Genomic DNA, 18,732 nt, shown 5'->3' with positions numbered 1-18,732 from the left:
GGCCAATCCAGGTCACAAATACCTGGCAAGATCCCAAAAATGTACAAAACATTGTATACTGCTTATCCCAGAAATAGTGGATTTTCCCCAAGTTCATTTAATAACAGTCTATGGACTTTTCCTTTAGGAAGCCATCCAAACCCTTTTTTAAACTCCTCTAAGCTAACCGCCTTTACCACATTCTCTGGCAACGAATTCCAGATTTTAATTACGTGTTGAGTGAAGAAAACTTTTCTCCGATTCGTTTTAAATTTACTACATTGTAGCTTCATCGCATGCCCCCTAGTCCTAGATGAGCCTTTTATTTATTAGTTTGGGGGTTTTTTTGTAACCTTCTGTCACGTCACCACTGGAAACTACAGGTTCTCATCCAACTTGTCAGCTAAAGTGAAGAGAGGGCAGAAGGGACACTGCTTTTAAATTGGTACATTTTGCAAATGAGGGAACCGTACAGAGATGTACCATAGTGGCAGTGGCGTCGCGAGGGCAGCTGACACCCAGGGTGGGTCGCCGCTGCGCACCCCCCCCCCCCCCGGGTGCCCTCCCCCCTCCGTAGCGCAACCCCCCCCCCCCCCCCCCCCCCCCCGCGAGAACATACCTGGAAGGCGGTAGAGGGGCGGGTGGGCGGGCCAATCCGCCGAGAGCACGCCGCTGGGAGGGTGTCGGCGCCTCGCTGGTTCCTTGCTCTCTCTGCCCCGGAACAGGAAGTAACCTGTTCTGGGGCAGAGAGAGCAAGGAACCAGCGAGGCGCCGACACCCCCCAGCGGCGTGCACCCAGGGCGGACCGCCCCACCGCCCCCCCCCCCCCCTTCCTACGCCACTGCATAGTGGTTTGGGCATGATGAGCACTGTTGATAATTGTATTTCTTACTATACCTAGCCCTTCATAGATTTCTCACTATTCACAGTATTGCACCAGGATATCCGAGTTAAAGCTTGACAATATATTTACAATTCAGTGTTATTCCCAGGGCAGTCAGAGACACGTTACAGGACAAACATGACAATGGACTAGCAGGAGAAGGATATGCTGCTAGGATTATTGGTACAAAGATAAATCAAATGAACAGTGGGGTGGGGGGGGGGCATGCATGATGAGATGGTGCAAGGAAATAGAACTTGGGCAGAGAAAGTGGCTTAACTGGATTTGCAGCTCAACTTTTTTTTTTTTTTTAATAATTACAGGAGAGTTCCAGTGCAGCCTGTATTGTTGCTAATACTCCATAATTAAATAAAATGGCAGTGCATTAAGCCCAGACCCACATTTTAGCAAGGCTTAAACACTGATTCAGAAGGTTTTCTATTGTAGATGGATAGAGTAGGTGCTCATATTCATGTGCCTTTTGAGAGAATGAGATAAAGAATTTTTGACTGGTACAGCAATGACCACAAGAAAAACAAAAACTTGAATACAAAAATGAAAGTGGAAAGGGAAATAGTTTTATAGGACAAAAAGAGGACTCCCATTAAATTAGAGCAGTTCCAGGTCCTGGTACTTACAGTGCAGAGAGTGTGGTGAAACCTTTAGGATGACTCGTGTTTTAGCACACGTTGAGGCATATTTTCAAAGCACTTTGGGAGGCTAAGTTCCATAGGTTTCTATGGAACTTTGGGAGGCTAAGTGCTTTGAAACTATGCCTCAATTTATACTCAAAACATGATTAGATCCTAATCTAAACTCTGATAAGAAAGAAAGATAACTCCAGTGAACAAATTACCCAAATAGGAAGGATATGTCTGATGATTGTTAATCCTTCCCAAACCAGCGGATTTTGGAAATAAATTATATACAAGGGGTCAAGAATGTCTGTCTGGGGGCAAAATAAACTCTGGCATTTTGACAATAATACATGCACACTTGTTTATTTGATTTATTTCACATCACTTTATTGTAGTGATTTTTTTCACACATATACCTAGAGCCATACAGAGAGTATTCCATGATGTATAGAGCTTTGTAGTGAGCCACTTTGTGGCAAGTCTCACTGATTTCAAACGCTCGGCTGTGGTTACAGCCTATGCTGAACTCTCTTAGGCTTTTCACTAAAAATTAGTTATCTCAAATATTTACCACACGTTATCTGTGCTTGTTATTTATTTATTTATTATTAGGATTTATTTACCGCCTTTTTGAAAGAATTCACTCAAGGCGGTGTACAGTAAGAATAGATCAGACATGCGCAATAGGCAATTACAGCAGTAAAAATATTCAAAAACAATACAAAGTATGGCATGGTATACTACTTACAATGTCAACACAATACATAATAGAACATTATAATTGATAGTGAAGGATAAAACAAAGACGTAACGTATAAGTTAGAAAGTAAGGTGATTTAAAGAAAGTTGCACATGAGGTCAGAGAGATGGTTAAATATTATCTCAGCTAGGGTAGGAGTGGATAAACATGTCCTGCCGTGTGTGTGTGTGTGAGAGAGAGAGAGATTAAAATGTAAGTTTCTTCTTCCATTAAAGGCCTGGTTGCAGAGTCAATCTTTCACCTGCTTCCTGAAGTACAGATAGTCTTGTGTTAAGCAGAGCTTTTCAGACACTGCATTCCAGAGTGCGGGGGCTACTCCGGAGAAGGCTCGCTTGCGGGTATCACAACTAATAAATATCGGTTATTAGTTACAAGGGACTGACTTTTTTTGACCACAGATATACATATATATACCCACTAAGTTTGGAAATAATTCATGCATGCTTTCCCACCACACACCCACCTAGTGCTGCCAAACTCCTATCCCTGTTGGTTTGCCTCTTAACGTTTCAGATATGTATTCAGTTTGCTTCCTTATCCTACCAGACCAACCCAGACACTTGGATTTGTGCTGTACTGCCAGCAGGTGGAAACAGAGCTACTGAGTTGTCATGTCATCAGTTAAGAACAATGTGCAACCCCCTGGCCAGACAGTATTTCTCAGTCTCCAGAAGGCGATAGGCTTCTTTTGCAACCTCTGGTGGTCTGGTAGGACTTCATTTCCATGTTTTTGGTCAATCATATTATTTTTTTTAATGAAGCAGCAGCCTAGGAGGGTTTTCTGGTGCTCTAAAAAAAAAAAAAAAAAAAGATTTTAGTGGTATAACACCTAAGAGCCCCCTCCCTGATCATCCCTTTTCTTAAGGAGTTTAGTTTTTCTTGTGCCTTGGGCCTTTACCTGAATGGGGAAAACTTTGAGTGCCAGATCATAATTGCTTCTCAACAGATGGTTTTAATAGCAGTTGCCTATGCGAGTGCTTCTTTGGTCTTTACTCACTGTGGTTTACGTTAAAAAAAAAAAAAAAACCTAGTATGGAAAGGCTTTCGTTTTTGGCTCCATTGGTTTTCATTGTCAAACTAGCCTCTGTACTGGGTTACTGATGTGTTTTCACTATGGCAGTGCTGCAGGATAAAACAACAAGCAATGTTCTGTTTATGGGGCACGAAGGTCAGTCATCATGGCGTTGGGAAAATGTTGACATTGTGAGGAAAAATGTATGCTTTCCTTTTCTCTCGGTTCCAAAGGACCATTGAATGAGCAGTGCTGTGGTTTCTGGCTGAGCACAGCCAGCAGTTAATGTGGCTGAAGCAGTGGCAGACCCAGTTTTAGTGGGAACTACCACCATGTTTGCATTGCCCATGGTGGTTGCTGCCAGAGACAAAATACCTCATGTGTTACTCCCCATTGGCAGTGACAGGTCCTTCTCTTGCAAGTAGGTTGCAGGACTTAGGTTTTGTTAAACATTTCTTGACTGAATTTATTTTCTTATTGCACAGAGCTGTTTATATAGGCAGAGATTTACCCTCTACTTGTGTTTTACCTATTGCCCTGCTTTTTCTAATGTAGCTGTTAAATGGTCCAGGTTTGAAAGGGTAGAAGATCAGGATGATAAGGTTTCTGTAGTCTCTGGACTGGAGGAGGAACTAGATTTAAATTCAGCAGAGCAACAGTTTGAGCTAGAGGAAGACATCCACTTTGAGGGAGATTAAGTTCCACCAAGAGAAGATCCTTCTGTGGTCTGTATTTTTGGTAAGGAGGACTTGAATACTTTAATTTCCCACGTTTTGTCCATTCTTGTTCTGGTTCCCAGGACCCCATTGTGGTTGGTATCAGAAAGCCTTCCAAGGTGTTTCCTATCCTTCAGGTGATAGATAATGTTTCTTCAGTCTATAGCTAGACTTTACCCAGTAGTATCTCAGCAATCTGAAAGATTCAAGCAGCCTAAGGTAGATGAAGTGGTCTTAACTGTGATAAAGAAGATTACTGTGCGGTTGAGGGGATGCAGCATTAAAATATCCCCAGGATGGAGTCTCCTTTTGGGTTCATCTGACTGTTGGGGGGGGGGTGCACTAGAAAATCCTCAAAATATGATTTTGTTTATGTTAAGATTTAGACCCTGTGGTATAGGTTTTAGATTGATTGATTGAGTCTTGGATGTGTGATGAATCTTTCGTATCTGAAGTTTATAGAGTACTTTTTTTCTGTTATTTTATTATTATTTTTAATTGTAAACAGTGTGTACTGTAAAGGTTTAGTGGTATATCAAGTTTTAAGAAAACATAAGACCTGGCTCAATACTCTCTAGGTGACTCAGGAGAACATGGCCACTCCTGCTTTCCGTATACCTTTGTTGATGGCATGCTTCTTTGTTTGGCATTATGCTACAACTTTAACACCATCAATATCTAGAAAGATTCAGCTAGTTTTCAAGACTTGCGCACTGCCTGCAAGATATACAGTACATTGACACCAAGATCTCGATTCAATGTTTGCCACATCACTGTTGATCCCCAGTATGTCAGGGATCCTCAGACCCATGCCCAAGTCTTGATCCCACTGTCAGTAGATCGATATAGGCAAAAACCCAGGTTACCTCTCTGGAATATTTAAAAGTCTGACTCTGAGTACTCCTGGGACTCAGATTATGAGCCAGATGTTTTCTCTGAAGAGGAGTCAACTGACTTAACATCTGGCCTATAAGACAAGAAAATCCCTTCTGGAGGAGCTCTTATTCATTGATTTTGTGAGAGAAGTGGTTGATGCCTTTCCATTTTAGTTAAAGATTGAGACGGAATCCAGGGCTGAAATTTCCTTCCAAGGAGACTGACAGTGCCCATTCACAGAATTCCCTCTTAGTAACATCTATTAACAACAAGGTCAACTCTATATATAATGCTCCTGGAATCAAGAAGCAGCAGCTTCCTCACCATTCCATAGTGACTGAATCCACTCTCATAACAGCCAGAAGTTCCTGGACTCATTGGACATTGGAGTGTTTTGGGGAGAAAAAGTTTTTCAGAATACTGTGGTCACATCCCACACGGCTTCTCTTCATGGACATATACTTGTGAAACATTGTGCACAGTGTTGGGAAGTTTGCAGACACTATCTCTTGGAAGAATGCTGAACAACTTTGTTTAGTAGAGGGAATAGGGAAGAAGTATAGACATTCATGGTCTGAGCCACCTTTGATATTTTCAGTATGGCATCAAGAGCTGCAATGAATATTTGCACCCAGAGACTCACCTGGCTCTGAGCTTCAGACCTCTGGTATGATGTGTAAGAAAAGCTTGCTGATGTGCTGTGCCATGGAGAGAATTAAATTATATTACATTGTTTATATGCCACATATACCTTTTGACAACTCAATGCAGGATACATAAAAAAAAAAACACTAGGCATTCCTGGGAATACATACAGAGTACAAATTACCAATATTCAAGATTTAGATCACAAAAATCTGAAATAGGAAAGTTATAAAGGATTTTTTTTAATGATCCTATAGTTCATGATTAATATCAATAGGTACGGCATTCCAGATCTTAGCCACCTGATATGCAAAACTCTGTACAGAGATGAGATGCAGAAGGCTACTTCTCTAATTAAGCAGCACATTGACATTCTTAAGGCCCTCTCCAGGCCCATTTCTGACCTAGCCTCCTGTTCTAGAAGGTACCAGATTGAGAGCAAAGGAGGTCCTCTTACTCTCAAAAGCATAGGTATCTTCCTTCCTCCTTCTGTTTCCAATCTAGATGGCAGTGTTATTTAAAGTACTAGGTCAACGTACTTAAGTAAAAGTAAAGATAAATGCATATTTTGTTACTTAAGTAAAAAGTACAATGAAAATTCCATTAATAATTTACTCAAGTAAAAGTAAAAAAGTGCCTAATATACTTTTGAATAAAAGGTACTGTGACTACAAAATGACTAACATCAATTAAAATTAAAATCAAACACTTAACAAAATGAAAGAAACGCTGATTGAGAACCTGTAGCACAAGTTGACAGTGGAAATATCCAAATGACAGACAATGACAAAGATCAAAGTCAATTGAATATCATTGTATTTTGCCACATTTTGTCAAATAATGGCAAAATATGATAGTACATCATGCCCTCCCCAGCTTTCACCAAGTCTCACTCCTGCTTGTGTAACTCCCCCCCCCCCCAGCCTTCACCCAGTCTCTCTCTCATGTAACCCCCCTCAGCCTTTACCCAGTCTCTGTCGCTCATGTAAACCCTCCTCAGCCGTTATCCAATCTCTCTTGCTGATGCAACCCTCTCTCGACCTTTACCCAGCGGGCTGTAGGTTGGACACACCTGGTCTACACGAACATTCTGTAATCCAAGAGTTTTTTGCTGCTTCCTTTGGTTTACTGCTGGTAATCAATAGAAATAGAATAAAATAAAACATAGAAAAGAAAATAAGATGATACCTTTTTTATTGGACTTAATACATTTTTTGATTAGCTTTCGAAGGTAGCCCTTCTTCGTCAGATCAGAAATAAAGGTATCATCTTATTTTCTTTTCTATGTTTTATTTTATTCTATTTCTATTGATTACCTTTGGAAGTGGACTAACATGGCTACCACATCTCTCTACTCAAGTTTGGTTTACTGAGGAATCATATTTTACTTACAGTTAATAAATAGAAAACATTATCCTCCCCCATGTTCATCGAACAAGAACTTCACGTAAGCATAACTCGATACCATGGTTCAATGATGAACTGAAAAAGCTAAAAACACAATCCAGGAAACATGGAGAAAAACAAAAGACGAACACACACTCAACACATGGAAACAATCACAAGGAAAATACAAATATGCAATCAGACAGACCAAAAGATCATCCTATAAAACTAAAATAGGGACAGATTACAAAGATACGAAAAAATTATACCAACTCGTGAACAAACTCCTAGACACCAACTTGGTCACTATATCAAATACAGACATCCCATCTGCAGACAAACTTGCTAAGTATTTCAATGAAAATGCAAACCTACGCAACATAAATGCCTGATCTCTGCATCACAACAAAACTAAAGAACGTAATGGACATAACACAACTCTTCCGTTGTACGATTCCCTAGTGTGGCTGTGCCACATGAACTTTATCTTACCACAACATCACTTTGTATTTGTTTACACTGGAGTCTGTAACGCCTCTCCGGTACTATGTAAGCCACATTGAGCCTACAAATAGGTGGGAAAATGTGGGCTATAAATGAAACAAATAAATAAATAAACTATCATATACAAAAATAAAAGTAAAAACATGTTTGACAAGGCTAAATATTCCCATATAATGAAAAAAACCCATAATAAATTATAAACAACAAGTATTGAACTATGTTTTTCTTTTTCTACTGGAAGCCACTGCCTTTCCTTACCCCTCCATTCCTCCTTGAAGCACAGCACCAACCCTACTCTGCGCTCGCCCTCCTCAGTCAGGCACAATGGCATCTCCCTTCCCAATCGGGCAGTCTCCTACCCAGTAGCCCACCAGCATTACAAATAAAACTTTTTTTTTTGCCTTGGCTGGTGAAGCCCACTAGCATTATATATAAAACGTTTTGGTTTGTTTTGTTTTTTTACCTGGGTTTTCCTGCCCCAGATGAGGCCCTGATCAGTGGTACAGTAATGGAAAGGGAGCCCAAGTTGGCTCTTCGCAGTGCTCCTTCCCTTCCCAATCCAGCAACCCCCCCACCCAGAAGCCCACCAGCATTACAAATAAAAACATTTTTTTTTTACCTTGGTTGGTAAAGCCCACTAGCATTATACATAAAACTTTTTTTTTGTTTTGTTTTTTACCTGGGCTTTCCTGCTTCCGATGAGGCCCTGATCAGTGTAATGGAAAAAGGGCCCAAGTTGGCTCTTTGCAGTGCCTGTTAGTTGCGGCCCATAGGAGATCGATTTCCACAAGGGCTGGAGTAGAGACAGACAGAGCTAAGGGAGGCTGCAGCTGTAGTGGAGGCTTCTGACTCTTGAGCAGCAGGAAACAAGGCAGGGGAGAAGAGCCCACCCATACCTACCCTCATGCTCAAAGCTTCCCCCCCTCCAATACGAAGCTGCAGTAGTGAAGAAATGAAGATCAAGATAGGTAGTCTGCACTCTCTAGAAGGGTAAGGATGGAGCCACAGCAGTTGACGCAAACAACCTTAGGCAGGCTGTGAGGTCCCAGCAGTGAGCAGGCAACCTCTGGCGAGTTATGGTGCCTTCTCTCTTCCACGTCCCACCCATGTGGAGGAAGCAGGATGCGGCAGAGAGAAGGCCCCATAATCAGCTGGAGGTTTGCCTGTCTTCACTGCTGTAACGTCGTAGTCCACCGGAGGTTGTCTTTGTTAATGGCTGTGGCTGACAGCTACGGAAGGAAAGGCAAGTTTTAAGGACTACATGAGGGGAGGGAGAATAATGCTATTACTACACACAGGGAGTGAGGAAAGGAAAAATGGCAAGAGAGGGACCGGACCGGAGAGGGGAAGCTGCTCTTAACTGCAATCATAAGGCTTTTGGGAAATTTAAGAAGTTTGATCATGTAACTAACTCCTATGTTTTTGAAATTTCATTGGCTGCGGATAGCATTTAGGATTGTTTTATGATCATTTACCTAGTTACTTATATTCTTTTGGAATTCTGTTTACACCCACTAGAGTGCTAAGATCTTTACAGGATTATAGCTTAGTATTGCCACTTCTTCAAGTTTTAATAAAAGATAAGACTTGGCTTTCAATACTCTTGGGGCCAGATGCACAAAACCTAACGAGCCCACAACTTGCGTTTTAAACTGGTTCCAGTCAGTTTAAAACGCAAGTAGTTTACCCGGGGCATGCACTAAGGGCATTTTCCCTGCCACGGTAGCAGGCAAAGAAAATGGAATGCAAATGATTCAAAAGCTATTATAATGAGCTGCACTACCGTTGCAGCCCATTATAATGAGATGCACTACCGTTTTTCCGATTCCCTTACCGTAGGAACCCTAACAGGAGGTCTGCACCTCTCGTTAGGGCTCCTGTGAGGGAATCGGAAAGGAAAAGGGCCCCCCAAAAAAGGTAAAAAAGAAAAAAAAAGCAGGGAGCGCATGTGAGGGGCGTCCTTTAAGGACGTACTCTCCCTGCGCTTGTGAGAGACGTTTTTTTTTCCCCGCAGTTTTTTGCTCTGCCGGCGCTCGTGTTTTTTTCCCCCTTCTATTTTGTCTTCGCCGCGCCACTTACCCCTCCACAGCAAAATTTTTCTATTTTCGTGGTTGCCGGAGAATCGGGACGTCCCTTTAGATTAGATTAGGCTTCTCTTCCTGGTCTCTTCAGCCAATCAGAGCGCGTTTCGCTGACAACAGCCAGCTAAGCCCGCTTTGATTGGCTGAAGAGACCAGGAAGAGGAGCCTAATCAAAAGGGACGTCACGATTCTCCGACTCAGGTACCGAAGGCATAGAGAATGCAAGTGAGCTACAACGAATAGCTCATTTGCATTCCCTGTCGTTGATGCATTCCCATTCCCTACCGATTCGCTATGGAATCCGTAGGGAACGGGAATTACCGACGTCTTTAGTGCATCTTGCTCTTAGTGACTCAGCTGCTGAAGACTGAATGCAAATTTTAAGGACCCCATGGGAGGAAAGTAGGAGGGAAGATGTCAGAGCTATATGAAAAGGAGTTGGGGGTAGGAAAATTTAGTACTTCAGCCTTTTACTTTTAACAAAGTAGCATGTAATGAGGTAAAAGTACTTAAAACTGGCACAGATAATACTTTGTTACAAGTAAAAGTGCTCTTGCTTGTCTTGTACTTGGTAACAAGTAAAAGTAATGGAATGTTTACTTAAGTATTGTAATGCATTACTCGTTACAATACAACACTGCTAGACAGGGATCTCGCGCTTAACCCAGACAGCAGAGGGCCCAGAAACCCAACCTGCTTTGCAACAAAAAACAAGTATTGGATTTTGACTTTCTGCTTGAGAACATAACCAACATCCCAATATTCATGACGGAAACCTACCAGTAGGAGGGAGGCTATGGTTTTTCACAAACTGCTGGTCTCGGATAATTTCTGATTGATGGGTTCTGAAAATTGTGCATTTGGGATACCATCTAGATCTATTGGCAATTCCTAGTCCTCTCTGGGCATCTGGGAGCAGGGCTTTCTGAGAACAAAGAAAGCCAGACAGAGAGGCTCCAAAACTAGGGTCTTCAAAGAGTAAAACCTGTGAAAATGCTCACCTTCCTTGCATCAGGAAATTAAACTGGAGTAAAGGAAAGAGCTGACAAAAGGCTGGGAAGAAAAGAAGTTTTTTGATCCTTCTCTGTTCCTGTTTGATATATATAGAGAGCAGAGCACATGGCTCTGGGCTGACAGCTTTTCTTTCTTTCTCTACACACACACATCTTCAGCCACCAGAGCCCCTGGCACTGGCCCCCCTTTCTCCTTCAACCCTTCTTTCTCAGAGCACATGGCTCTGCTTTCTTAGGCTCTTTCTCTTTCTCTGCAAACACACACCTTCAGCCCTACCTCAAGGCTTCTCTCTTTCTCTGTGCCCCCCCCCCCCCATTCTTACCTTTCTCTCATTGATTCCCATCTAAACCCACACACACAGATAACAGCAGTGTAATATTTCCCTGTACTAAGTGCTGTGAGCCTATATATGTAAATGCAATATACTTTCTATATATATCCAAACCCGTGTGGATTGTGTATTCTTTGGGAACCCACTGCCTCTACGAACCCACTGCCTCTGTGAACTGGACCCGGGACCATACCTAGACAATGAATGCTGACAGCATATACAGCTCCTTTGGGTTTCTACACCCCAAATGCATCATTCTACACTTCTTCACATTAAAGCTTAAGTGCCAAGTATTCATCCATGCTTCTAATTTTTGTAGAGGAGAATCCGCGTGTGGCGGAGAACTCGAACGCCTCAAGGAAGATCACAAAGTGTGAGAAGAAAAGTGGGATGTTGGACCACAGATGCAAAAAGACTGGAGAAATGGATGCTTCTAAATAAACATTTATTAATTAAAAAAGACTCGACAAAACCGTTGTGTTTTGGCCGCTAAGCCTGCATCAGGAGTCTTTATAGATGAAGAACATCCAGTGCGATGTGCAGAATTTTGCTGGTACATGTGAAGATATATTATCCTTTATTGTAAAAAGTTGAAAAACGTGGTCTTGAAAAAGACCTTTTTAGCAAAATTAACCTCACTGGCAAGCACGCCTTTTTGCTAAAAAGGTCTTTTTCAAGACCACGTTTTTTGACTTTTACGATAAAGGATAATATATCTTCACAAGTACCAGCAAAATTTTGCACGTCGCACTGGATTTTCTTCGACTACAAAGACTCCTGATGCAGGCTTAGCGGCCGAAACACAATGGTTGTGTCGAGTCTTTTTAAATTAATAAATGTTTATTTAGAAGCATCCATCTCTCCAGTCTTTTGGTATCCGTTGTCAAACATCCCACTTTTCTTCTCACACCTTCTAATTTTTATAGATCATTTCTCATTCTTTCCACCCCCTCAGAGGTATCCACACTCTTGCCAATCTTCATGTCATTCACAAAAAGGCATACTTGTCCTTCTAACCCTTCCGCAATATCACTCACAAAAAGAACAGAATCAGCCCCAGGATGGATCCCTAAGACATTCCACTACTCACCTTTTGTTCTTCTAGTGTGAATTCCATGTGCCACCACCCTCTAGGTGAACCAGTTTCTGATCCAGTTAACCACTTTAGATCCCATCTTCAAGCTAATCAGTTTATTCATGAGCCTCCTATGAGCTAATCAATTTACTAATGAGCCTGCAAAAAGGCTTTCCTGTATTCTAAGTAGATTATATCCAATTTATGTCCTCCTCAACCTCAATCCAATTCTTCTGTCATCTAGTCAGAGAAATCAGATTTACCTGGCATGGCCTGCCTTTCGTAAAGGAATGTTGCCTCAGGTCTTGCATCCTATTGGATTGTAGAAATTTGACTATCCTTCCCTTCAGCAATGTCTCCATTATCTTTCCCAACGAGGTTAGACTTGCCAGCCTGTAGCTTCCCTTCTGTTCTCTTTTTCTGCTTTTTTGAAGAGAGACCACATCAGCCTTTCTCCAGTCCCAGGGAATATCCACTGTTTCCAAGGATCTATTAAACACATCCAGAGCTTCCTCAGTATCCAAGGATGTATCTCATCAGATCTGTGAGGGTGTTCATAGAATACTATCCCTCACCCTTAAGAATAGTTCCTCAGACAGCCTGAGCCACCTTAAGGTCACAGGCCTGTAGACTTTGGACTGAAAAGAATATTGGGGGGGGGGGGGGGGGTTGGTTTGACAATCAATTATATACCATCAGAGAAGGGTATTATGATGCTCAGATGTATAATGTGGCTCTTTTGCACAGCAAATAGTGTTTCTTACACACACACTATTCTTCCAGGAGTTGATGGCACAGAAAGAAAAATTTGATTTCTGATGCACATTCAGTTTTGGATTTTATTAGCTGACTGAGATGTGCTGGTCAAGCAGTGCCCTTGGTAGGTGACAGAAACTCTGCCAGGAATCGGACTGGAGCATTTCATGTTTACCAGGACTAGAGGCCAACCGAAACCAGAGTTTTGGTTCCAGCTGAAATTTGCCTATCAGGTTGGCCACACCAAAACCAAACATTACTCTCCCACCCACCATCCAGCAGAAAACCCCACCCCTACCCCACAGAACATGGGTGGTGCCGCCATTGCCCCACCGCCGGGCTGCTTGCCCACTCTGTAGGCCCTCCACGGGCCTACCTTAACAAACCCTAGTGGTCTATTCAGGAGCAGGAATGGAGGCCACTCATTCAGGCCACTAGACCACCAGGTTTGTTAAGGGAGGGCCTATGGGGGTGGGGGAGTAGCGGTGTGACATATTTTCTACAGGGGAAGGGCACAGCTGTAGCAGAGAGCGATTGCAGGGGTGAAAGGTTTTGGTTTCTGCCAAAAATGCAGTGGCATTTTTGGCAGAAATCCGAACCTGGATTTTGGATCGGTTTCGGTGTTGAATCAGAAACTCAAATTTAGTCGGCCTCTAACCAGGACCTTATACATGCCTCAAAATCTGAGTTACTTCCATGCTGGCAGATAAGCAAAGCATGTTCTTTGTTCTAGTGACAAGTCTGGTTTGGAGCTGACATTTGTTGCCGAGTGTTTTGGGTTTGCTTGGTTTTTTTGAGGGGGGGCGGGGCTTTTCTACAATGTGTGTGCTTACCCAAACAAAAAGCCAAAGAAAATGAAACAGGAGAAAAATTTAAAGTGGCAGTATCTTGGATGGTTTCAGTTATTAAAGAACAGTGGCCTTGATGTGATAGTAACAGTGTACTCCTAATTCATAAGTTTGTCACAAGTGGAGAAAATGAAAAATGCAGTTTTGCAATCCTGTTTGGCTCTTACCTGGGAGCTTTCTTTTAAAACTATGAGTGAAATAAGATGCTAGAAAGAAGGAGAAAAAGTGTGATGATCAAGGGATGGAAGGCTTATGAGAATGCTTGTCTATCCATGTTGTGCATGTTGCTTGTGGAAAGGTGGGCTTCACCTCTATCCTACCTTTTTGTGCCCCTAGCAGATAAGTAGCACCTGGGAAGCCATGTCCTGTGGAAAGATGGAGGAGCAGAAGATGCTAACAGAGCCAGCCCGCAAATACAACACACTCTCTGCCAGGACTCTGGTCATGTGAATGGAAGAAGCAAAGCAAATCCACCACCTCCCCGCCCTCTCGCAAAGAACACACACATATGTTTCTGAACCAGCATTATTCTTCTCACAAAACACTTAACTTGGACTTGGAATTGGAATTCACAATTCCTCTACATAATAATAACTTTCATGATTGGGAGACAGACATAATTGTTGTTGTTGTTGTTGTTGTTGTTGTTGTTGTTGTTTTTGTTGTGGTACAACAGTTGGGAGCAGCACAAAGTGCATTTAAGTTCACTAAAGCATAATTCTTGTTGGACTTCATCTTACTGAAGGGAGGCTTTTGCTTTTTGGGGGGGAAGGGGGAGGGAGGTAGTGGGAGGAACAGAAACAGAAAAAAACCTACCCTAAACTTCTAAGCATTGTGTAATTTAATCAGTTTGTTGTGAACATTTCAACACAGATGTTATCAAAAAAGAAAACAAAATGTTTTTTTAATATATTTTTTGTAGAATAAGGAGACTTACCCCCCAGTATTGCTTTTCTACAACAGTGTATATGTGTGGCATAGATAGAGAACAGTTCTTTGAATTGTTTTTATTTCTGTTTTTGTATTTTGTTATTCATTGAAAAAAAATGCACTGCTATAAAATACTGCAAAGCCAAGCATTACTACACAAGAAAAGGGTAGGGGAAGAAGAGGCATGAGTTGGGGAGCACTAATCAAGATTGTGAACTTTCAAAAGTGATCGAGTTTTGAAGTACCTAGTTGCCTTTTCTATCTAGTCCTGGAGCCAGGACAAATACAAATGTGTGTGCATGTTTGAGGTTTTTTTGTTGTTTTGTTTTTTTTTTTTTTGTTAAATAATTATTATTGTTATCATTGTTAGCTTGCTTTAAAAATGTATTGCTGTATGAAACAGTTTTTATGAGAACAAATTATATTTTTATTCAGTAATTTAATTTTGTATATTGGCCAAATAGGAAATGTATGTATATTTTTTATTTTATCATTTTTTTTTTTTTTTAGTTTTTATTTTGCTGCTAAGGACTTTTTTTTTTAGCACATGTAGGGCTTTGCAAAGGCAAGGAGATGACCTCTATATTAGCTAATTCACCCCACATTTAGCATTTGAAATCTCTGTATTTTATTTTACAGTGAAAGAATGGTTGTTCTGGGAGACCTTTTAAAAAGAAATTTTCCATAAACTTTTTTTTTCTTGATATGCCTTGCACCTTCTACTGTTTGGGAGAAACCTCTGTTGCTTTTGGTGGTTGTTTGTCTTTAATGTTTTATGTTTTCCATACTGTTCTCTGCTGTGGGCTTGCCTACATTTTGGACATCTTCTATTGTAAAAATGCTTGGTGTTTGTACATTACTGCCCTACCAAGCACTAACATGTGAGAACACTGATTTTTTTTTACAAAATTGTTATTTTTATATTGGACTTGGAACCTGCTGCCTTACTGTCATAGGTGCAGCTGAACTGCACTTAATTTTTGATACAACGTACTGCCATGTACAGAAATAAAAGTGTGTTTTCTAAAAACATTCCTCAGCGTCCTTTTTGCTTTAATCAAGTGTTTTGTACTGTGAACACAATCCTGCTCCACAATCAAAATCATTGGATTGTCAACTGTAAAGCAAGATTTACATAGTAAACGATGGCAGATAAAGACCTGTACAGTCCATCCAGTCTGCCCAACAATTGTTTTATTCCTAATGTCAATGAAAATGCTGTTCATAAAGATATCCCTGCAACCAGGCAGAAGGTCATTCTTCATATGTGTGTGGACATTTAGCATCTATATTGGTACTGGAGAAAGGCAGGCTCTTTCATGGGCTGCAATATATTTTATTGGGTGAAAAAGGGAAGCAGAATCTGATGGCAAATAATGATCACAAGGTCTATATAGTGTGATCATTTCCCCTTCATCTTGTAGTACCACAGATCTTTCTAATAATTTTATTTTTATTAACAGTTTTTCAAAATACGCCCTCATAAAATATTATTTTCTGGTCACAACACTCCATTAATACAACCAGTCAGCATCATTAATAACAATACACATTTTACAAGATGATCCACTGATATCCCCAAAACATATTTAAGGATGTTCCCTCCTCCTCCTCCTCCACTCTCTTCTCTCCTTCTCCCTCCTTCCTAAAAAAGCCAACCTAGGCCAGTTGAATGTGGGGGTTAGGGCACCATAGCCTTCTCCCATTATCAACCCTTAGTTCTTCACCTATTTAAGGTAGGAAGACCATATTTCCAAAAACTGGGACTGCTTATATATAGCAGTTAACCTATACATATCACATAAATACCAACTTAATTTTTATGTTCCCTAATGGGAACATCATGCCATCATCTCCAATCTATCAGCCATAACCCCCAAAACTAATATATCAACTGCACTGTCAGCACCACGGCCTTATAATTCAACAGAGCAACTTTCATCACCCTTGGGATCAATATTTGCACAAGCTCACTTTAAAAAAATCAAATACTGTGTAATAGACTAAGGAATTCAGCACTAAGGAGGGTTACTGAATCCCCTATGCTGTCACTAGTGTATTAAGAGAGCAGTACATACTGACTGGCATTTCTTGCATGTCAGAAGGTCTGTGTTCTTTGGTTGAACTCTCTGCTTCCTGGCACCTTTCAGAAAAGGGATAGAAAGCTCAAGAAGCTGGTAGAACATTGAGAGTACCTATTATAATTGGTGGGAATGCTCTGGTGGCAGCAGAAGCCCCTCCCCCCAAATTATATAATACATATTCTGTCCAGAGACAGTGTCTGGGATCCCATCTCCCACCCCTGACCCATGCCATCTACAGAGATGCCTTCCGGCCTGCCTGAAAAAATGTAAGATCCAGAAGGAACTCAGCCTTGCTGAGCTACCCAGGATCAGCACCAAAGGGAGTACATGAAAGTGAGACATGAGAGTTTGGGGAGCCTTCTGGATTTGCCTTTAACTCCAAGTGAGAAAATATTATTGGGAGTGAAAGGTGCAGGAAATAGCAAGCCTGTCCTACCTGGATCTTTAGATGGTTTGGGGAGCCCTCTAAATCCCTTCTATTCCTGGGGAGCAGGAGAAACATGAAGAACTCTGATCTACATTGTGTAACACCCCAGGCATCCTGACTGCCCTCTGGCAGATCAGGCAAAAAAACACCAAAAAGGCTAAAGGACTTTATACAATTATCGCCCGGTGGTGGGAGGCGGGGATAGTGCTGGGCAGACTTATACGGTCTATTCCAGAGCCGGTGGTGGGAGGCGGGGCTGGTGGTTGGGAGGCGGGGATAGTGCTGGGCAGACATACAGTCTGTGCCCTGAAGAGGACAGGTACAAATCAAGGTAAGGTATACACAAAAAGTAGCAATATCTTGTTGGGCAGACTGGATGGACCGTGCAGGTCTTTTACTGCCGTCATCTACTATGTTACTATATTTACATCACCTTGCTGAGCTTGTTAAGACTGGTGCCATCTAGTCTTCACCCGGCTGCCTGCTGAGAGAGTAAGGTAAACCGCACTAATATCCATCTTGATTGCGTAATTATCAATCACACTGCATAGATGTATAGAGAAAGAGCTGCATGAATACAACTGTAACTACTTAATACCATTTGGGAAGAAGGAGTATTTTGTACAAAGTTAAAACCTCAGTTGAAATATCCTGTTGTGATTCAAGTTGTTTCTGGTGTGCTGTGAACTTCAAGCAACTTTTCAGTAAAGGTTCTGGTTCAGTTAAAGACTTTGGTCAGCTGAGTTATTGTGTGGAGTTTATTTGCAAATGATCTGATCCTGCTTATTCAGGCTCCTGCTGTAAATTAGTCCTGGTTCTGTCCTTCAATCAAGTGGTGTGATTTCGTATCCCTGTCCCTACTCCACTGGGCTTACTTTAGGTAACCACCTAGCTGCATATAAGAACATAAGCACTGCTGTACTGGTGAGATCCCAAATGAGTACAACAGATTTTATGCAACCAGCGGTTACAACTGTACCCCAGAAGTCCCAAGAAACAGGGCAAGCATATCAAATATGTGCTAAGTTCCCTCTAGACCTGCATTCCTTCCATGTTTGGAACACAGTCTTTGAGTGCACAGGAAGACTGGGCAACCAAATGGCAGTTGAAATTTAATGCGGACAAATGCAAGGTGATGCACATTGGAAAGAATAATCCAAATCATAGTAACCTAATGCTAAGGTCCACCTTAGGGGTCACCACTCAAGAAAAAGATCTAGGTGTTACTGCCAATAATACACTGAAATCTTCTGCTTAGTGTACAGCGGCGGCCAAAAAGCAATCAGGATGCTAGGAATTATTAGGAAAGGGATGTTGAATAAGACCAAAAATACTATAATGCCTCTGTATCGCTTCATGGTGCGACCACACCTTGAGTATTGTGTTCAGTTCTGGTCACCATATCTCAAAAAAGATATAGTGGAATTAGAAAATGGTTCCTAAGAAGAACAGTTAAAATGATGAAGGTGATGGAACTCCTTTCATATGAGGAAAGGCTAAAAAAAGTTAGGGCTCGTCACCTTGGAAAAGAGATGGATGAGGGGAGATATGATTGAGGTCTACAAATTTCTGAGTGGTGTAGAATGAGTAGCAGCAAATCTGTTTTTTGACTTGTTCCAAAAGTACAAAGACTAGGGGACCGTCAAGAAAGTTAAATGGATATACTTTTAAAACAATTAGGAGGAAATATATTTTCACTCAACAAACAGACAGATGAAGAAATGTTTACAGAAATTAGGAAAGCTGGCAATTTGAGCAACAGTATAATAAAGGGTGATGTCAATTAC

General features: G+C 41.5%; 1 protein-coding gene across 1 annotated transcript in view; it reads left to right on the top strand.

Annotated features, from left to right (window-relative positions):
* Positions 1 to 15,466, top strand: part of MYB (MYB proto-oncogene, transcription factor) — a 99,252-nt gene extending 83,786 nt beyond the window's left edge. Inside the window, 1 exon segment of the mRNA XM_030198450.1 lies at positions 13,841 to 15,466. Coding sequence (XP_030054310.1) covers positions 13,841 to 13,954 — 114 coding nt within the window. The 3' untranslated portion in view covers positions 13,955 to 15,466.
* The last annotated feature ends 3,266 nt before the right edge of the window (positions 15,467 to 18,732 follow it).

Source organism: Microcaecilia unicolor, chromosome 3 (assembly GCF_901765095.1).
Source record: "Microcaecilia unicolor chromosome 3, aMicUni1.1, whole genome shotgun sequence".
NCBI classification, from domain to species: Eukaryota; Metazoa; Chordata; class Amphibia; order Gymnophiona; family Siphonopidae; genus Microcaecilia; species Microcaecilia unicolor.
This window is presented reverse-complemented; position numbering and strand designations above follow the sequence as displayed.